Source organism: Gymnoscopelus braueri (assembly GCF_963280865.1).
Source record: "Gymnoscopelus braueri genome assembly, chromosome: 17".
Taxonomy (NCBI): domain Eukaryota; kingdom Metazoa; phylum Chordata; class Actinopteri; order Myctophiformes; family Myctophidae; genus Gymnoscopelus; species Gymnoscopelus braueri.
Genome location: NC_137617.1, coordinates 42,882,878 through 42,905,368, shown reverse-complemented (window position 1 = coordinate 42,905,368; position 22,491 = coordinate 42,882,878). Strand labels below are relative to the sequence as shown.

At 42.9% G+C, this 22,491-nt stretch overlaps 1 protein-coding gene across 1 annotated transcript; it reads left to right on the top strand.

Annotated features, from left to right (window-relative positions):
- The first annotated feature begins 3,745 nt into the window (after window positions 1–3,745).
- pmp22b (peripheral myelin protein 22b) lies at window positions 3,746–21,848 on the top strand. The gene is made up of 5 exons (XM_080455955.1): window positions 3,746–3,876; window positions 5,858–5,950; window positions 6,617–6,713; window positions 16,539–16,679; window positions 19,287–21,848. The coding sequence occupies exons 2-5, from the start codon at window positions 5,873–5,875 to the stop codon at window positions 19,445–19,447; spliced, it is 477 nt and encodes a 158-aa protein (XP_080312081.1). The 5' UTR covers window positions 3,746–3,876; window positions 5,858–5,872; the 3' UTR covers window positions 19,448–21,848.
- Window positions 21,849–22,491: the final 643 nt, after the last annotated feature.

The following is a 22,491-nucleotide window of genomic DNA, read 5'->3' as shown; positions in this document are numbered from 1 at the left end:
AGAGCCACACTTCAATGACAGTGTTCTGGCCTTGTTGTAGCGCTGTGTGTGTGTGTGTGTGTGTGTGTGTGTGTGTGTGTGTGTGTGTGTGTGTGTGTGTGTGTGTGTGTGTGAGAGGAGCACTGAGCACGCAGAGATTAGCACAGTGAAAAGGCATTTTCACAGTGGGTGTGGAGACACGGGTCAAGTGGCACCTGTAGGAAGTGAGAGCTATACGTGATATGTGCACAGGACAGAGAGAGTAGATAATAGGGGTTATCTGAGGTCGGTGGGGGGGGTCCTGGGGGTCTTTTTCACTGGTTAGAAGGCATGCCGCCCTGACATTCATCTAACAACTATTCCTTGCACGGCTTGAAATCAATTTGGTTGTCTTCTATCTGAAGTGTGCCTCTTTTTTTGTTGCTCTAAGTAGCGAATATTGATCATGCACGCAGGAGCTATAGCAAAAAACTGTGGCACGCGGGGAATGATTTCATAAATATGCCAATGCATAAAGAATTGAGAAGGGAGACCATGCTGGTACAATGCAAAAGAATAGTTGTAATGCTGTCAAACAGCTATATCATACAACTTTTTTGTTTAGGCAAACAAACAACGTATGCATTTCTGCCTGAGGAAGAGTTCTATGTACTCGAAACGTGTTGCTCAGTAAGCCAATTGTTTGTTTGTTTGCCTAAACAAAGAAGTTGTAAAATATAGCTGTTTGAGGGCATTATAACTATTCTTTTGAATTGACAGTCGTGTGCCTCCTCAATTGTTTTTGCATTGGATTTTTACCTCTTTGGGAACAAGGAAGAAATTATATGGCTGCTTATATCTAAGCGTTATATTTTACCATCACTTATAATACTTCTACAATACAGTATGATATTTGGCAGCTTGTAAGAGCCTAGATGTCTCCACTAGGCCTATTAGCAATTGTTTTGGTACAGCCTATCTTGTTATGGTTCAGTTTGTCCTTGAAGCAGCTACAGTGTAACCATGATCTCTGCCCTGTGCTCTTGGCAGAACTACCTTACCACTGACATGAGTGTTATTGTATTTCTCCCCATGATATCATGTACATAAAGCATAATCATCACCACCTAGAATATTGTCTCGACTCCTATGTGCCTCATCGATTGCTGATTGATCCAGAATTCCACGACAGGAACCCCAGGACTCTCCACTTTTTTGGTGTGGCATAAATATGCCAATCACAGGAATGGCTGAGATGTTATTGCCCCACATGTCTGTTGCTCAACTCGCATCAGGTTTACACTGTATAGGTCATGGGGGGGAGGGGCGGGGCTTTGCAGACTGGATTCCAGAGAAAGAGGTGAAAAGATAAGAAATAGTTTTAACTATTGTCCGGTACCAGTGTACTCTCACTGTAAAACTAATGTTCTTGAATTATGAGTTCTGACCTTTGCTTCAACCATGTTTAAAAGGACTGCGTTATCTCAGCGTGCGCTTGTAAATTCTGTATTTGTAGGCCTATTACACAGTAAAATTCCAACTCTGAGATAATACAAATGTATCCAAATGGACCAATGCAGGTCTGTGCCTCCAAGAGTGTACAGTAAGGGTCCATTTGGTTACATTTGTGCACTCTTAAGAGTTAAATTGATTGATTGATTAGGACGTTATGTTAAAAGAGAGAAATACAAGTAATGCATTCACTGAAATAACTTGTCAAGGATAAAAAGGCACAATACAGTCAAAGACTTATTTACATTGTGGTCCTTGGTCTAGTACTGAGGGTAACCGGAACACTCGCCCCAAAACATATTCGCCCCCATTTCTTTTCACGGAACGCTCACCCCGAGTGGTTATTTTATTTTTTATTCATTTTACTGAGGATAAGGTTAGGTATAAGTTTAGGATTAGGCATAGTTTTGCTGAGGTTACATTTAGGAATACCTGGCGGCGACCGTTCCGAGATCGCTGGATTTGACCTGGTGCGAGCGTGTTTTGCGGCGAGCGTTCTCGTATTCGTACAGACAGACATAATGTTATGTCAGAGAACAGACAATGATCCCTAAGCCCAGTGGTGTGTTCTACCGTGTTACGCTACGCTAAATACGTAGTGTGACCTGCAGAACATTTTCGTACCCAAGCGTAGCCCTCTAGTCTATACCATTTCATCCATTGAAAACGCGCTAGCGTATCTCCATGACCACGCGCATGTCGTGCAGGGAATGATTATCGTATCCTCCGAAAAAACCTATAACACACCACTGCCTAAGCCCACTCCAGAAACAATACAACTATAAAACTGAGCCCTCATTCACAGCATAGATACACACATTAAACAGACAACCGCTGCTAAACTGCAACACTAGAAGCCATGATTTGACCTTTTGCTCTTTAAGGACAGTGGTACTGTAGCATGGAGCAAATTAACAGTGTACAGTCAGTGAGGGTGGGATCCCATCTCTGCTAATGGCATGCCCACCGCCCTCTCTCTCTCTCTCTCTACTCCCACTGGAAATGAATCATACTGAGGCAAACGGAGGAGAACCCCAGATGCAATCTGTCAGTAGCACCGCCGGCCGCGCTGGGCATACCCGTCGACGCATTCACACGTGCTGTGAGTCACAGGGTTGTACTGCACACACACACACACATGACTCCTCGCAGAGAGGGGGGGAAAGACCACCACACTGTTTGTTGTGCCCCATCGCCCGGGCAACACAGAGTATAGAGCCCAAAAAGACATCACTCCGTTGTTACGCTCTCTGTATAGCCAGTATTAGCCACAAATAGCAGCTGAATTAATCACAAAGTCTGACTCGACTATAAATTCAAGGCCCGGTCATTGACGGCTGCATGTTTGACTTGGCTGAGCCACGATCCATAAATGAAGTCAACTTTCTGTCACATCGTTCCAAACAACATTCCCACGTAATCCTGAAGATATGGGCTTTATTCTGGGATATTTTGAAAGTTTACTTAAGATGTAAAAAAAAAAAAAGATCTGCAGCTGTTGAACTTGAGTTTGTGTAATGTGAACTTGAGTTTTTGCTTTCTTTTATATTTTGTTTTATGTTGTAATTTTTGCTTGTTGCTCCCTTGAAGTATAAAGAATAAAATAAAAAGTATTGTATTAAATCTATAGAATAGAATAAAAGCATATAATAAAAATATAGTAAAATACTTTTTTGTTGTTGTTGCATAATAGAATATTTAATATCCAAAGCTGAGCAGGCAGCTTTAGAATAAAGAGGCAGATGGAATTCCTTTGCATAGAGATAATATATGTACCCTGCCATTTTCATACTGTGTAAAAAAAAAAGAAGAAAAAAAAGAGGGCAAATTCCTCGAATGCAAAGCTATGATTCTTTGGTATCCATGGAGAACCAAACAATGGTCCTGAAAGTTGCTGAAACCTCTCCAAAGCTCACATTGGGTAACTCCTCCGGTTAGGTTCTCCTTTCGCTATTACGCATACATAGAGCGTCTGTACTGGGAACCCTTTAGCTGTCATACAGGGGGGGGGGTCCTTTCCTCTCCTCTCTGTGACGTAGGGACGCACACAGGGGGGTCCTCTCCTCTCCTCTCCCCTCCCCTCCTCTCCTCTCCACTCTTCCCCTAACCTCCCCTCTCCTCTCCTGCCCCCCTCACCCCTCCCCTCCCCTCTCCTCTCTCCCCCTCCCCTCCCCTCTCCTCTAGTGACGTAGGGACGCACACAGGGCGTTGTTCATCCATAATGAGACACTTTATAACAGCGGAGTAAAGCCTGCCATCAATCTAGTCTGAGAGACTCACTGACTGAAGGATCTACTGCCGCTGCTCTTTGGACTCTTTTTGGGAAACTTTTGCTTTTTGCTGCCGTTTGCAAATTCGAACTATTTTTGTTTCCTTTATTTTTGTGGGAATACCTTTCCGCTAGAAGTAAGTGGAGCATTTATATCTGGTTTGCTTTTGGTTAACTTTGGTGCGCCGCTGCGCCTCTCTGGTCCATAGCGAGAAGGAGTTCGTTCTCCTTAACGCTATGTTACTTTCAAGCCGTTTCCCGCAAACCCGCGGTAGCGCAGGCTGCGCAGCCTCTCGTCTCTACTAAAAATAATAAATAGGCTTTCGCTATTTACCAAAACGAAGACGGTTTTAAAATGTTGAAGGCCTACTTTCTTTAGTGGGAACACTCGGAGCCCCCACCTCACGTCTAAAATACACTTTTTGGCCAGAAAATTAAATATTTCACCGGAAGGAAAATATTTTATGTTACTCCACTGCGCCCCCTACAGATCTAGTTAATGGATTTTTTTCTATTGACAACATTTTTTCCATCCGGTGGATTATTTCACATGTTGGTCAAAAAGTGTATTTTAGACGTGAGGTGGGGGGCTCAGAGTGTTCCCACTAAGGAAAGTAGGCTTTCAACACATTAAACCAGTCTTTGTTTTGGTGAGTAACGAAAGTGAATGTTTTCTTTTTTACTAAAGACGAGAGGCTGCGCAGCCTGCTCTACTGGGGGTGTTTGGGCAACGGCTCTAAAGTAACATAGCGATCTAACGCTATGGACCAGAGCTACGCTGCGCTCAAAGTCTGTGAGATATTTAACATGAAACGCGTTTTCCTGTGGAATGTATGCAGATACAATGACGCCCGGACCAGAAAGAAAGTGCATCAGTGTCTTATATTGATGGTTTATTTATAACAGATCTTTGTGAAGTTTGGTGCACGTTTAACACGCGATGCTGGAGATGGTTCGATCTTTTCCTTTATTTTGGAAATGAAACGAGTGGGAATGAACGAACGCGCTGTTTAAACCATAATTAGGCTTCTGATATGACAATGACATTGAGCAGTGTACATTTACTTAAGTAGCCTACTGTAGCCTATCAGTTTTGAGGTATTTTTACTTGACTGGAGTATTTCCAATTTGCAGTACTTTACTCTTTACTTTACTACATCTCAGAGAAACATATTGTACTTTCAGTCCACTATAATTATTTGAAAACTTTAGTTAGTTACTTTGTAGATTTTGATTATCACAAAACACAGTAACCACTTCAGCCCCATATGGACTTCAGCTATAGCAGATCTACAGGCTCACAACACAAGCTTGTAGATCTGCTATTTTCAAATGATTTCATACATTTTGAAAACATGAAATGGAAGATTTCTGCATAATGACTACTTTTACTTTTCGTACTTAAAGTACATTTTGATGAATAAGAATACTTTTCTACTTTTACCCAAGTACATTCTGAATACCAGACTTGCACTTGAAACAGAGTACTTTTACTTAAAGTAAAACATATGAGTACTTCTTCCACCACTGGACATTGAGCCATCACAGATCAGACAGCTGATCAAATAGTATAGGTGATCTTTGCGATGGATTTGATTTGTACCAGAGAGTTTAAAGTCCATTCTAAAGCTGTCATATAGGCCTACATACTGTATATACTGTAGTGTACTTGTTTGAATTGGAACACCCTTCCTTTTCCAAACAAAACAGAGCAAACATCAGCAGTCATACAATCACAGCTCTCGTTAAATATCTAAGACTTTATATGTTGTATACTGTTGGTGCAATAAGCTGCACTAGGCAGGCTACTACAGCACACTAAATAAAGGTGTCCTGTTTTAGTGTGACTGACACACCCATGTCCCACCAATCTGAGGCATTCACACACACACACACACGCACACACACACACACACACACACACACACACACACACACACACACACACACACACACACACACACACACACACACACACACACACACACACACACACACACACACACACACACACACACACACACACACACACACACACACACACACACACACACACACACACACACACACAGAGAGCTGTCAGTGACAGGGTGCTCTGCTCTTCTCATTACTGTCCAGACTCTCTCTGCAAAGATGCTTCTCCTTCTGCTTGGAATCATCCTGCTGCACGTCGCTGCCCTGGTCCTCCTGTTTGTTTCCACTATTGTCAGCGTGAGTAACATAACATATTTAAGAGCCAATCCATTTCTAGGGCAGTGGTTCTCAAAGTGGGGCCCCTTGAGGGACCTTCAGGGGGTCCTTGAGGGGGGCTCCAGGGGTCCCTCAGCAAAATTGGTTAATATATCATCAAAATGAGTTGAACCACTTTAAGCCTATTTTATACTTTGGCTTTATATAAGAAAAAAGCCGATCTACAAGCTCACAACCCTTCGCGATGCGAAGGGTTGTGAGCTTGTAGATTGGCTTTTTTCCCCTTCTTTTGTTAATTGTGAAAAACACAAATGTTCTCTTATGGGGTTTCCTGGCATAACATCTTGGTGTCCGTGGCCAATTACCTACCAATGTGGGGGTCATTAACGTTTGAGAACCACGTACTGTTCTAGGGTGTCCCTTGCCAACAGGAACTAATAAGATAGATATTAAGGGCAAGCAACATCATCAGCTGATGGGGAATTTAAGCTTTATTATGAATACCCCCCCCCCCCTCCAACCCCCCATTCTGGCATGCAGCATTAAAGTGAAACTGTACGCCTATACTTCAAACTCCTTTAATCGTAGCCTGTGTTTAGGCTATATACTGTGCATGGGAATCAATGAATAATGTGTCATCATTCTATGTGTGTTATTGATAATAGTTTTCATGTTGTTGACATGCAGGTATGGACGACAGGCGAGGCCGGAACCTCAGATCTGTGGAACAACTGCTCTTTAACTTCCAATGGAGGTTACCACTGTGACCCTGCCTCCGCGGGAGGTAAGATCAATCAACTAATCAATCAATCAATCAATCAATCAATCAATCAATCAATGGAGGGTACCACTGAGGCCCCACCTCCATTGGAGGTGACATGCTCACCATGGACGAACCTCGACAACCACTTACATGCAAAGGTTTTGCAGGTTTTACAAATTTGTGTAGTTGCTCTGTAAATGGCCTACAACCAGGTATTCATTAGGTTTAAGTGATTTCAGCAAACAAGTTGGATTGTGCAACATCATGGTTGTCCTTCATACGTACAGTAGGTAGCCTATAACAACATCATGTTGTGAGTTGGGACTCTAGTACATTCTCTGTTTAAAGTGACTTGGGTTTAAATCAGCTCTGCTGGCCTGTTAGACATGCAGAGGTGGGCGTGTCACTCAGGGGCTCCTCAAGGGGGGACCCAGGCGCCATCTAGGGGAGAGAATGTGAAACTGCAGCCCATGGCGCTCCCCAGCAGGCAGGCCAGGCAGGCAGCTCATAGGCTGCCCACTGTATAAATAGTCATGGTGTGATGTCCATATTCAACCCCCATGTTTGGGAGTCCGTAGTGAGAGGATATGGAGGCTTCAGGGAGGTGTGTTCCAGGGTGGGGCAGGGAATATTTAAAGTGCTGGCGTGCATGCATGTATGTGTGTGTGTGTGTGTGTGTGTGTGTGTGTGTGTGTGTGTGTGTGTGTACAGTTGGACCGCCCCGTGCAGTACATAGCGTGCTGACACTGTGTCACTCCCCACTGTCAGATAAGAGCATGTGCCGCTACTCTACTTGCGGATCATTAATAAAAAGTAAACGCAGCAGCTGCAGCGTTTAAAGACATATTTAGACCAAATGCCCAATTTATACTCCATCATATGACGGCGTCAGGACTGAAAATACCAGATCTATAAGCTTAATTGTGCACCGCAGGCCCCCCCAATGCAGTTAAAAGATAGATGGAGAATTAGAGCATACAAGTAGAATAAAGTGCATAAAAAAGTGGCTAATGTGCATAATAATTTATGAGTCATGAATGCATGTAAAGGAGAGTCCATTAAAAACACAGTTCAGTGGCTCACAATGCGGTGCATCCGCGATGTGTTGTGAGCTTATAGATCTGCTTTTTTTTCTCCGACACGCAACTGTCGTTCCACAAAGTATAAATCTGTCTCAAAGCCGCCCCCAGTTCCATGTAATGCTTATAGCTTCAACCGTCCCAAGTCCTCCATCAGGATGTTTCTCTGCAACCAAGTGGAAACACATGAGGTTATTTTGACCCTGGTAACACGAAACCCCCAAACATTATTAAAAAGCTCCCTCTGAGGTTTTTCGAGAATCATCGATGGAGGAGGAAACGAAAACGGATGAATTCGGCAGTTTACGTTTTGCTGCTAAAATGCGGCTGTCAGAAAGTGGTGCGGTAGCAGGCACAGAGGGCCTGGCTGGCAAGGGCTGCAGCTGGTGATGTCATGTGTCTAGAATGAGCCGTGCTCAGCCAGTGTGTGTGTGTGTGTGTGTGTGTGTGTGTGTGTGTGTGTGTGTGTGTGTGTGTGTGTGTGTGTGTGTGTTTTGTCGACGGGGGCCAGCGTGCTCTCTGCCAGGTGGTTTCATGGTACAGTCGGTTTGTTTGACTTGCTTTCATTAGCGCACTGACGCACACTGTTTGTTCAACCGAGGCGCCCCGGTCCTGACGGCGGTAGATGGTGGGAGATTGTGCTGCCTAGTATCGGAACCTCGCATGGGGCCCAGCGGGCTGCTCTGACTTGCAGCCGTTAAAACCGGTCCAAAGGAGCTTTGCTATAGCAAAAACTACGGATATCTACCTTTTATTGTTCAGTTGTGACATTATATCAGACTCAGACAGTCTACAGTTTCCAAAAGAAAAGGCATGTATTTTATTCAGTCTGACTTGAAGAAGCAGGGCTTAAACATATCCCCACCGGAGATGGGACGATATGAAAATTACACGTCACAATTATTGTGCCAACATTTTTGGCGATTAGCGATATTATCGCGAGAATTAAAATGCCACTTTGTTAACCCCTTGAACCCCAGCAACCCTATTCTGGGGGGAACATTAGCCAAAAATAGCAGATCTACAAGCTGCAACGTGTTGTGAGCTTGTAGATCTACAATTATTTGGCCAATCGATTTGAGCATAGTGAAATATGAGTGTGCCAAATGCGCTCTTTACAGATCCATTTGATCAAGTATAGAGCATTTAAGTGGTACTGAATTTGCAGCTCAACAAAAGCAAATTCATCCTAGTGTATGACGGAGGATAATTTCACAATACATTTAAATCTCCACGATACGATTATTGTGAGCAGGTTTTTTATCGCGATAAATGATGATAACGATTATCGTCCCATCCCTAGCTACAGTATACATCATCCCTAACCACCGGCCATAAAAAAAGAATGACGAGGGCGTGTGACGTGTGTTATCATTAATAGAGGCATGGATTTCCATCCCCCTCCCCAGCAAATCCAACCCTGGATCTCTATTCCCCTGTTATATCACATGTTACTAGTGGTTGTAGTGGACCAGGATGAAAAATGTCTCCGAATTTTACTCCCCTCCAAATTTAGCCATTCAAGAAGAATGTCTCTCTTCCCCGCCACCCACCCACACAGGACGTAAATATAACCAAGACGAATGCTGTGGTGGTTGAAATATTTCACTTTGCGTCACCGTGTTTACTTGGATAGCTGACAATAACATGTTTATTGTCACTGTATGGAACACGCAACAAAATGTTGTTTAGTGCATCCACTTAAAACAAAATAGCAGCATCAACAAAGAAATACAGATAGAGCAGCGTTATGCCATAAACTGTTAGTCCGTCATAGTCGAGTCATCATAGTCTGTTGTCAAATAAAAACATCCATAGTACATACAATAAATCTTAAGAAAACAAATCTTAAAATCTTAAAATATTGAAATAAGGGGAGACCACAGGGAACCATCCACTAGGTACAATATTGCACTTGACCATTAGCCCATATTGGACTTGGCATCATAAACAAAGAGAACAGAGTGTGTGTGTGTGTGTGTGTGTGTGTGTGTGTGTGTGTGTGTGTGTGTGTGTGTGTGTGTGTGTGTGTGTGTGTGTGTGTGTGTGTGTGTGTGTACGTGCGCGCATGTATATGTGTGAGTGTGAGTGTGAGTGTGTGTGTGTGTGTGTGTGTGTGTGTGTGTGTGTGTGTGTGTGTGTGTGTGTGTGTGTGTGTGTGTGTGTGTGTGTGTATTGGACAATGATGTTATGAGTCCATCAGTGCTGACAGTTCTTGGAAGAAGCTGTAGTTTCCAGTCATAGTAGGGTGTTTGGGCCTCATCATCAACAGCCATACAGTAAGAACCACAACAACCACCACACCAACAACAGTCTTTTTCCTGTTTGACATTCCGGAAACAAAAGTATGTTTGTTTGGTTTGGTTTCGTATTACATTACCCATGGCAAACCGTGCCATTCAGTTTAACCCATTGCTTCTCAAAGTGGGGTCCGGGGACCCCCAGGGGTCCTTGCGGAGGTCCCAGGGGGTCCTTTTGAGTAGCCCTTTACTTTGGCTATTAAAAAATAGCATATATACAAGCTCACTCAACCTTCTCTTCTGGGGGTCCCTGGCACAAAACATTTTCAGATGGGGGTCTTCGCGGCCAAATACTACATATCAATTTGGGGGTCCTTGACTCGAAAACGTTTGAGAACCACTGGTTTAACCCGCTGAAAGTGAAGCACTTATCAGTCACCATCGGGAGGCCCTTGTTAACTGCAAACGCACGGCAGGAAACGGCCCCATGTCAGGGCTCTTCGGGTACCAGGCCCGTCAAGGAAGGAAGACGAGATGTCTGTTTATCTGAAAACAGTGATATACTGTCGGTATTTATAAACCCAACCGCTATTCATAGACCCGGGGAATGGAACATTTGGCCCGTAGCGTAGCTCACTGGCCGTAATTGTGTTATACAAACGTCCAGACAATGTAATTATTAGGGTGAAATATAATTGCATTTCCAAATGGCATAGAAGGCTTTTTCAGGACGTGGATGGATAGATAGATAGCATAGCATTGTTTATTTGTTTTTTTCGGGGGGAGCCGAGCGTGTCGTGTTTCCTCCATCGGTCTTCAAGAGACAAGCCTTGTCGTTCTGGGTAACTTGACTCTATTAGTGACCCGACGCAATCCATCAAGCTGTTGTTTTCTTCTCTACATCTGTACTAGAGTCATATGGGTAATAATACCATTTAATACGTAATAATAATAATAATAATACATCTAATTTATATAGCGCTTTTCTTGGCACTCAAAGTCGCTTTACGCAACAGGAAAATGTATATAAAATAAACAACTTTAGGTAAAGGGATAGTTCACCCCCAAAATTACTTTTTTTCTTTCGATTAGTCACCCCATGGAGACTTGAATTCATGGATTATTATGTTTTTTGTCCCATTCCTAAGCAAATAATTTGATGACCGGCAGCGGTTCCGGTAGAAGACACAAAGAGCCTCCTTTGTATCTCCTACCGGAACCGCTGCCTACCTGCTTTCCTAATATGAAATTATTGGCTTAAGAATGCGACAAAAACAAAAAAATATCCATGAATTCAAGTCTCCATGGGGTGACTAATCGATAGAAAAAAAGTTATTTGTTGGGTGAATTATCGCTTTAAAGGTTTTTGAACAGGGCAAGGTTGAGGGCGCTTTAATGTGAGGTGCGAGTGAGTTCCAAAGGGAAGGGGCTGCAACTGAGAAAGCCCTGTCTGTCACCCCAGGTGCGTTTCTTTGTTTTGGGGGATGTCCAGGAGGCTGGCATCACCAGACCTGAGGGAGCGGGAAAGGGGCGTGGCGTTTGATGAGGTCAGAGAGGTAGCGGGGAGCCTTGTAGGTGGTGATCAGTATTTTGAAATCTATCATGTGCAATAAAGTCATATACTGTATATGGGTGACAAATTAAAGGAAAAACCAGCCTAAGAAACATAGGTGTATGTATTCCTTCATCAGTTTCTTCACACATCGAGTACCTTATAATCCCAATGGAGGGTGGAAGGATGAAACAGAAGTAGGAATTAGACAGCATGCACCTATATTAGTTTGTTTTTCAGTTCAGGTTCAAAACTACAGCAGATTAAAAACATGGCAGACTAGTAAGCAACACAGCTGCACCAAACAAATTAATACTAATGAGTGTAAGGTTGTGTCCCGAGCCAAGGGCATGGCCAATGTGCAAGCATGATAGACTTAGTGTTGACACACCTAAAATCTAATCTTAATTTGATTAGCTGCAGCTGTGTCGCTCACATCACGATGCAGCCTGCCATGTTTTTAACCTGCTGTAGTTTTTCACCTGAAGTGTTAAACAAACTATACAATCAATCTATAGGGTGTCGTGACTCATGCCCCTTTAAGGTAGACATTATCATGTACACCAGTACATTACAAGATATTGAAATCACAAAACAATGCACACATACACCCCTCCCCCAATGAGCTTACATGATTTACATTTTCATTTAAAATGTTATCCTTCGAATGCAATTCACTTTAGATTACCTGCTCATATAGGTACACGTATCATAATGAAATATTGAAGGGATAGTTCACCCCCAAAATGACTTTTATTAGTCACCCCATGGAGACTTGAATTCATGGATATTTCTTTGTTTTTGTCGCATTCCTAAGCCAATAATTTGATGACCGGCAGTGGTTCCGGTAGGAGACACAAAGAGCCTCCTTTGTATCCTCCTACCGGAACCGCTGCCTACCGGTCCGCTGGTCATCAAATTATTGGCTTAGGAATGCGACAAAAACTCAAAAATATCCATGAATTCAAGTCTTCATGGGGTGACTAATCGATAAAGGGATAGTTCACCCAAATACATTTTTTTTTTCTAGACAAACTTATACAGCATTTAATCATTAGAAAACCTCACTAAGACCATTTTATGTTGGTTATCCCTTTGCCACTTGACTATATTTGTGTACAATAGTTTTCCGGGGGGGGGGGGCTAAACGTTATAGCAGCAGACATGTCAGTCATGAATAAGTGATGTGGCTGTGGTGGAGTGCTTTTACTTTAGCCTGCAGCGTTATGATGTGGTTCATCAATGTCTGCTGCACTAAGTAAGCTGTCTCGCAGTGTAACTGTTTTTCTTTACGACCGCCGATGAATTCTCCATCATGGCTTTTCATGTCATGAAGCGAACTGTAAACCCCCCATTAAGCCACATGACTTTGATTTCACAGCGAGAAACATATGCTGGAGGAGGGAAAGTTATGGGAGATTGAGATGAGAGCAATGTGCTCGCGTGTATAGACGAAGCAATCATAGTACTCTACAAGTCACGTGCAGTGGTGTAAAGTATTTTTTACTTTCTTCAGTATTTCCAGTTTTCGATACTTTCACTTCTATTCCACTACATCTCAGAGGCAAATATTGTACTTTTCACTCCACTATAATTATTTGACAGCTTTAGTTACTAGTTACTTTGCAGATTTCGATTATTATCACAAAACATACATTAACCACTTCAGCCCTATATATATTTCGGCCGTTTGAAAATAGACAAACTACAATCTCACAATGTGTCGCATTGTGAGCTTGTAGATCTGCTATTTTATAAAGATTTTTATACATTTTGAACTTGTGAAACATTCTGCACAATGAGTACTTTTACTTTTGGTACTTTAAGTACATTTTGATGCCAACCAGGGCAGGAATTTCATGGAGGCCATGAAGGCCATGGCCGCCGTTGCCCCTCAGTTTGGCCTTTCTGCCCCTCAAAAAGTTAGATTCCCTGAGGCCACAGTGGCCTTGATGCCCTGTCTATGCTGCCCCCATACAGCTTATTACACCGTTTTCTCTTCCGTCTCTTTCCTGTAGTCTAGAAAACGTACAATCCTGCTTCTGTAGAACAGGAAGTGAAGCGTTTGCGGTCAGAGAAGGACGCATAGAGCTGAACTAGGCCCTTACAAGAGCGTAGATTGGCGAAAAGGGTGACAAAAAGGATGATCAAAAATAGCTACATGACTTCTGAGATACTGCGAATGTGACAAACAGATCATACACTAATACTCACATGCACTAATCATGCACAGATTGCACACACTGTTTGGGCCAACTGTTACAGGACATTAGGTCATCAGTACAGAATTACAGTTAAATCTATTTCACTGTCAAGATTCTGAATTGTTAACTCCTCCTGAGTCCCCATCCCCATCTTCACACCAGTCCAGTGACTCTGAGTATGAACGTTTGAACTCCTTTTCAGGACTTTGTACAAATATTGGTAATTTGTAAATACCAATCATTTATTTCACTGATAGTTATACTACATATGTAATACAAATTCATTCTTAATCCTTGAATTAAATACATTATTTCAGTGGACTTCATTGTTTTATTTGATGGCCTTGCTGTCCTGTCATTTGTGCCCTCAACACATTTACAACACCAAAGCCTTGCCTCTAAAAAGATGAAATGCCAGGCCTGATGCCAACGCTTTTGTACTTTTGAATACTAGAATTTTACTTGAAACTGAGTATTTTTACATTGAAAGTATTGATACTCTTACTTAAGTAAAACATGTGAGTACTTCTTCCATTACTGTGTATAAATCTAGGCTTAATGCAAGAGTGCTATCAGAGGTGTGGTGATCCCTCGTACAGGACGGACCGTGAGGTATGAACTCCACTGGAGAATGTCATGGCGTAGTGGGTCGGCCAGACACTAAAACAGGGCAGCAGCAGACACAGCTAAACATGAGATGATAGGAGTGGGAGAGAGAGAGAGAGAGAGAGAGAGAGAGAGAGAGAGAGAGAGAGAGAGAGAGAGAGAGAGAGAGAGAGAGAGAGAGAGAGAGAGAGAGAGAGAGAGAGAGAGAGAGAGAGAGAGAGAGAGAGAGAGAGAGAAATTGATATAGAGATCGAGTGAGAGAAATTGATAGAGAGAATCAAGTGAGAGAAAATGGAAGAGACAGAAAGAGAGCACATATTCGAGATGACGAGAGTGAGAGAGAGAGAGATAGTGAGACAGAGAGTGAGTGAGAGAAAGAGAGAGTGAGTGAGTTAGAGAGAGAGATGGATAGATACGTAAAGAGAGAGGGAGATGGCTTAGGAAACCTGAGTGTGCTGGAGGTCTGCATACATAACCCTCCAACAAGAAATAGAACCTGCTTGGAAGGCCTGAGATTCCTGGCAGAGTGCCACAGCCACACACACACACACACACACACACACACACACACACACACACACACACACACACACACACACACACACACACACACACACACACACACACACACACACACACACACACACACACGTACTGTACGTACTTAAACCCCCATCAATACAGGTAACTAATGAGTTAATGGCCTTTGGAAGGATCAATATTGTACATTACGCTCATATAATAGGCTGACTGTGGGACCTGTTGTTTGGGAGGCAGGGTGCTTTCAGGAGGAGGATGTCCAGGTACTATCACTGATGAGGATCCATTAAGCATTCCAGGAAGTACAGATGTTCTATCTGGATCATGCAGGGTCGTTAACCTTCTTTTTTGTTAGGAGGGGGGGGGGGGGTGCTTGAACTCAATATGATTAGTGTGAGTACATATCTTGGCCTATATTTGCAAGTTTGAAAGGTTCCAGGGCCATGGAAGACTTGTGAGGTATTCGTGAATGGAAGATGATTGAGTTTTAATTCAACTCTGAAAGAGTGTCAGATTTAAAGCTGCAATCCATAGCATTTATGTCCTTTCCGGGACATCCGGGTCCTATTCAAATCCAGGTCTCTCGCAATATGCCAGGCCAAATTTCTGTCTTTTCTTTCTATTAATTAAAATAAGATTGCAGCTTTAATTTAGTACTCAATCAAACTCGATTTTACATCTTAAAGTTGTGACAATAAAGTTGTGTAAAGTGTACAGTGTAACGTAAATTAATAACAGGTGATGTACACTGTTTTTTTCCTTCTTATTGTGCAGAGTATTGATTGCATTCATTCTTATTTGCTGGTCTAAATTACTCTTCATGGTTGAGTTAAAAACCACCGCCACTCTTGAGTAGTGGTGCACTATAGTTTCTCTTGGATTCTCTTCCCCGTCATGGGCTGCTTAACAAACTCATAACGCAGCATGTGTTGTGATTTTAGAAGACCCTCTGTGTGGTCCTAATAGTAATCCTTTACTGTGGCTGGTGGTGAGTGATGACTCTGTTTGAAGTACTTCTTCTGTAAGCAAGCAGCGAGCCCCGGAGAACAAGATGACACCAAGGCAGTATCATACCACAAGTTCACTAAGTTTATTGCACACTGTTGGGAATAGGGTTGTTTTAACTATTCCGGTTCCTTGACGATTCCCTCTTAACGGTCCGATTAACCTGGTGATCACCCTCTCACCGCGGTGGTTGGAAAACAACATGACGTCACTGAGCCGTGGTGATAAGCGTCTCACCGCTCACCTCAGTACATCTAGCTGTTTTTACTAACCAAAATCACCCCTGGGGAGAGACCTCCGTGATAAATTCACCACGGCAGTTCGGAGATTGCCCCGAAAAGAAGTGATGCAGGACGGGAAGGTTGTTCCGTTCATTCAGACCAGAGCGATTATGTGGGATTTATACAAAGAATGTATTCCCCTCTAGTGACCATGCATAAACACAGACTGTCAATATAATAGCAGGCCAGAAAGTGAGGACTAGTTGCAGTGTCTGTTTATTGACCGGTTTGGCAACCTGTAAAACAACGATCCAAGGCATTCTTCTGGCCTTGGATCTTTTTTTCATGTCGGTGTGTGTGTTGTTTTGACGGGTCTCCTTTCCTCTCCTCCCTCTACAGAGTGGATCCAGTCCGTCCAGGCGTTGATGATCCTCTCCATCATCTTCAGCATCATCTCCCTGTTCCTCTTCTTCTGCCAGCTCTTCACCCTGCAGAAGGGCGGACGATTCTTCCTCACGGGAACCTTCCAGATCCTAGCCAGTGAGTTCTCCTCTTCCTCCCCTCCGTTTCATGTGACCTTTGACCAACACATCAAACAGACCCTAACTAAGGGGTCTTCAACAGGGGGTCTGGGTCCCCTAGAGGGTCCTCAGAGTTACTACAGGGGGGGCCGCCAAATCTCTGTGTGATAGGATCATTTCTGTACATTGACCACTTGAAAAGCCTAGCATCCCTAGAAAACTTTAGTCAAAAAAAGCAGATCTATTTGCTTGTAGATCGGTTATTCTCGACAAAGAGGTTTGGTGTAGAGGGAAAATAGAGCAGACCAAGTACATAGCGATAAAGGTCAAGTTTAGTAAGTAATTAGTGGTTAAATGTCCGAAAATACACATTAACCTGAATGAACGAATATGAAATCTATGAAAAAGTTTAATCTGCAACACAATTTTATAGAATATGTAGTGGGGGGTCCCTGCTTCATCACTCTCTCTGTTAAGGGGTCCATGGCCTGAAAAAGACCCCTGGGCCTAACCCTGGCTACCGGTAGTTTATGGATCCAAAAACACAGACTGCTGGTGAATTCAGGAGGTTTATTGTAGTTCATTGACTCTAAAAGCCAAGCACCCACACACACATGAAAACACAATGCAACCCGTGCTACTCATACGCTGAGTTGGCGGTGCCCGGCGTTGAACCCAGGACCTTGCCAGTTCAAAGGCGAGTGCTCTACCAAATTGAGCTTTCTAATTATTGTAGTGGAGTAAAAAGTACAATATTTGCTTCTTAAACGTACAGGAGTTATAAATGGAAATACTCAAGTAAAGAACAGGCACCTGAAAATGTTACTTAAGTAACAGTACTCGAGTAAATTGTACTTAAGTTACTTTTCCACCACTGATGAAAACACACACACAACCAGAATGGCGGTGGATGTGTTGTGTTGCCCCGGGCAGCAGAGGACTGAGACCCAGGGCAGTGTCAGTGTATAAAAGTATAATGTTCCACTTGTCTTCTGCATTCGGTGCCCTTTTGGCCAGAGATAGGGGCCGGCTGTGCCCAGTCTATTGTGCTGCCCCGCTTGGCAGCCCTTTACAACATCCCAGTCACACACACACACACACACACACACTGGCACACAGAACCATGCAGCGAGAGACCTGGGGGCGGGCACAGCACAATGTGAGGCGCACAGGTGCCCACTCACCACCAAGGGGAGGGGGGGGGGGGTTGGGGGGGAGATGATGCTGGGCGCGGTCCCAAGTTGAAATGTCAACTTGGGGGCGAGGAGGAGGGGGGGGGGGGGGGGTTCTGAATAACAAACAGATCACGCCATGTCACATCGTGAGGATAGGTGGGGCACCGTGCCATGACGCCGATCAGAGAGAAAGAATGGGACTAATCCAGCAACGCAGGCCTACGCACAATGTGATAAATACAGTACACAACACCCTGTGATGTGTGACATGGAGGGAGATCTATCTGGGGGGGGGGGGGGGGGATCATTATAAATCAATATGAAGAAGTAAGGTACTGGAGCAAACTCGGACAATTAAAGGACGACTTCACCCATTTTCAACCTACAGTATCTTCATATAATTGGTCCTCACTAATGCTCACGATAAAATGTTATCATTTTTTTACTCAGTCTGTGTCTCATAGGAGGGCTGTGGACACTTCAGAAACCCGCCTACGACTGACATCATCGTTTGGCCGATTTTGTTTTCCAAACAACATTTCACATTTTTTATTTAGATTAACGCGAGAACAATGGCTTCCATTATACAGTAGCATGCTAACTTTCCAGGAAGAGAAAGCCTGCAGTTTCTATTAGCTTGGATTCTACATCGATGATGTCACTGGTAGGCGGGTTGCTGAAATGTCCACAGCCGCTGAGACACAGAACGACCAATTATATGAAGATACGTTGAAAATGGATGAAGTATACAGTGCTTTAAAGCCTTTTTAATATCAGGGTGCAAACGTCAAAGTTATTTGCCTGCACCCTGATATTGAAAAGGCTCTAATTGTCCGAGTTTGCTCCAGTGCATTCCTTCTTCATATACATACCAGTCCCGCTCCTGAGATGCACCGGACCAGCCTGAATTTGGCTTGAGGCGTGGTGGAACCCCTTTGGGTTCCATTATAAATCAATACTTATTGGATGAGATTCAGTCAGGAGACGTACAGAGCGAAGACACAGAGAAACCTGATCTGTGTAATGATGAACAACGATAGCTTTCCCCTAATGCAGTGGTTCTCAACCAGTGGTCCGGTGGACCAACAGTGGTCTTTGAGGGGGTTCTAGGTGGTCCCCAGCTAAATGATGGACAGTTCGTAACCAAATGGACCCTTATAGAGCTTTAACTCTTGAGAGCGTAGAGAAATTATTGTTAAACATCTGCATTACTTAATTAAAGAATTGTTATTTCGATCAACGTTTGCCTGTCATCTCTCCTACGGTACGAACATCAATACAGAATGGAATTGTGGACAAAATCGTATCCAACGATAACAAAATATTCAAAGTTTTGGGTGTGAGAGGCTAGATCTCGAACTGTGGTCCGGGGCTCAAATGCCGAATAAATAATGGGCCTTGATATGAAAAGTGTTGAAAACCACTGTCCTAATGCTCCCCTCTCTCTCCAGGTCTGTTTGTTATGAGTGGAGCCATCATCTACACGGTGATGAGCCCGGCGTGGACTCCAACGACGGACACGTTTGGCGTCTCCTACATCCTGGCGTGGGTGGCCTTCCCCCTGGCACTGATCAGCGGTCTCATCTACGTCATCTTGAGAAAGCGAGAATGAGACCCCCCCTACCCCCCACCTCTCTGTCCCTTTTAGCAGCCCCCCCCCCTAGTCCAAAACCTCGTGTTCCCAGTAACACCCCTTATTGCCCCCAGCTCCGGTGACATCAGTCCCTCCCTGCACCCCCCCAACTACCACTCCACCTTTTGGAGAAGAAGCAGCTTTGGCACCCACACCTAAGAACCAACTGCTGGCCAAGGAGCCAAGAAGAGGCTAATGTGTCTACATCACTACAAGGGGGGCTAAGAAAAAACAAATAAAAATACCACCACCACCATCAATAACAACAACACGTGAAAACCGACATGGAAACAACCAATCCTGTCTGAAGTTGAAGATGTATATAGTATCTATGGTTTAAAACCTATTTATAACACTTTTTACATATATGTACATAGTTTTTTTTTGTGTGTGTGTTGCTACGTCAACAAGGATACTTGTATGGGCTTTGTCTAGCTGATTAAGTGCCTAAATGTTTGTTTGTAATGATTGAAAAGATTAGATGCTATTTTTGTCGTATTTTTTTCTTTTTTTTTGTTGGGGTCATTGCCAAAGAGTTAGTTTAAAAAAACAGTTTTTTGAAGTATTTTAACCAAAGTGCATGTATAAAAACAATAGAAAAGTTAGACTTTTTAATTGAGCTCAGCTTGCTTTACAAAAGAGTGGTAAACATCCAAATGAGATGTGCGTAGGATAGCCATCAGAAATGTAGGTTGGGTCCTTTTCTATTTTGTGAATTTGCAAAGTGTCAGTGTTTTTATTTTCGTTACAACTTGTTTTTGTCTATTTCTTATTTTCAACAAAAGATGGTGCTATGTATTTACCATTCCTATAACTGATAGCAGTCATTTACGATCGAGTTACTTTTGCCATTTTGTCTGGAGAGAGAATAACAACTTTGCCGTTCGGAGCGAGTTGCGAGTCGGAGAGAGGTACACTTGTAGCGTTAACGTGCCTAATTGCTTCTTTAGGGAACACAGCCCATTTCTCACTGCATTGTTGGAATAATTCGTTTTTTTCTTGTTTGATCAGTTACTGTAACTAAAGAACGGAATGGAGTCTGGGATTGTAGCGCATTGGTGAATGCAACATTATGTCATTTACAATGTCAGTATTATGCCATGACAATCAGTTTATTACGAGAAGACTTTTAGTACAATTTAAATGACTGTACATCATATTTTCTCCCTGCCTCACATCTCTTTCCGTTAGGGTTGATCATTTCCTGTGAATCACCTGTTAAAACTCTCTCAATGCCAATCAGCATCTGGGACAAATTACTGTACTTTGCAGCCTCAGATAAGTAAGCAACATTCTTTCAACATGAGAAACAAAAAATGTCAAGCCATATCGCAAAAACAAGAGGATGGGGAGGAAAAGCTTATCTAGTAGTAACTAACTGTTTGTCAGAGCAAAGGACTAGCCAGGGGGTTTGCGGTGGTTGACACGAAAGTCTGTTTCACGTACTTGAAGTTTTGAACACGCTTCTTTCGGCCCCACCGAAGTTATCGAGGATTATCATGTTTTACTGTATAATACGTTGTTTATATCCTGTGCATAACAAAATGTCAATGACAAAATCTATCCTGAACACTCACTCAAAAAAAAAACATTAAAAAACATTAAAATAAAAAAATGAAACTATAGTTTACTATTCTCACATGATCTAACACAGTGGTTCTCAACCTTTTCAGGCCGAGACACCCCCCAAAATAATCATATTTGAACTGGGGACCCCCCACAATGACAAGCACTTGGAATTGTAGGAGTTGAGGCATTACATTTAGTTTGACTCGGTTCCGACAGATAAATATTGTGAAAATAGCCGATCTACAAGCTCACAACGCCTCGTACACTTGTTGCCTCTTATTTCATTTGACAATTTGGCCAATGTTTGACCAGTTTTTATAGTATCGTTTGTTGATTACTTTTGGTGCAGTAATCATATTTTTTCTTATCTTTTAGTTTATTTTGCTCTTAAAAGTCACTTAAATTGTCACTTCGCTGTCATCTGGGGACCCCACCCCCCAAACAAAAATTAAATTAAATTAAAATCATGTGGGGACCCCCCTGTGGATCCCGACCCAAAGGTTGAGAACCACTGATCTAACATGGTGTTGTTATTCCACTGTTACAAGGGACTGGACTGATGCTAACACTTGCATATGATGTGTTAGCATATGATGCTAACACTATGAAAGGTAGAGCTTTAACTGACTTCCTACTAGGTTTAACATGAAGCTGTTGTGGGTTGAATGTCTACCGATAAAACCTTTTTGCCATAAACTACTCAAATCATGAGATGCGAGCTACAAAGAGGCATCATGTTGAACCCCTCTGCCCAATAACTGGTAACAGTGTGTTATTATTATTATTAAAGTTGAATGCAAATTCTAAACGATTTTGTTTGTGGCCCATGGATCTGTTTACATGGATAAACACAGACTTATATGTAACAATTATAGGGTTGGGATCCGAAACCGAAGGAAACCTGATCCAACATTGAGGAACCGGAATCGGTTCCGGTTCCATCACATTTGTAACCGTTTCCGGAACCGGGTTCTATCTACACACTGTCAGAGCTGGTTATGTGGACTTCACGTCTGCTATGCAATTAGAATACCGGTGGTTCTCAAACTTTTTAATTTCAAGGACCACCGATACTCTTGAGGGTGTAAATGGAACCAAATGGACCCATAAGGGTCCATTTGGTTTCATTTGTACACTCTCAGAGTTACAGACTTCACCCATTCAATCCGGGAACACATTCTGTGTTATTTTGGATGTTTTTTTTAGCTATAACCATTATTTTATACTTTGGGCTATTCAAAAATAGCAGATCTATAAGCTCATAAAGTGGCACAGAGTACCGCACTATGAGCTTGTAGATCTGCTATTTTTTTTAAAGATCTTGAATATATATTTTTTAAAGTGAACATTTGTAAGCAACAATCTTTGCTTCTGGAGGATCCCTCCCTGGAACTAAATATTTTGAGATGGGGATCGGCGGCCAAACTCATATCGTTTTGGGGGTCCTTGACATG

Excerpts from the sequence above, each read along its gene's own strand:
- pmp22b (XM_080455955.1), top strand. The coding sequence starts at position 5,873 with ATGCTTCTCCTTCTGCTTGGAATCATCCTGCTGCACGTCGCTGCCCTG. Across the intron at positions 5,951-6,616 it reads TTGTTTCCACTATTGTCAGC|GTATGGACGACAGGCGAGGC; the intron begins GTGAGTAACATA and ends GTTGACATGCAG. Across the intron at positions 6,714-16,538 it reads TGACCCTGCCTCCGCGGGAG|AGTGGATCCAGTCCGTCCAG; the intron begins GTAAGATCAATC and ends CTCCCTCTACAG.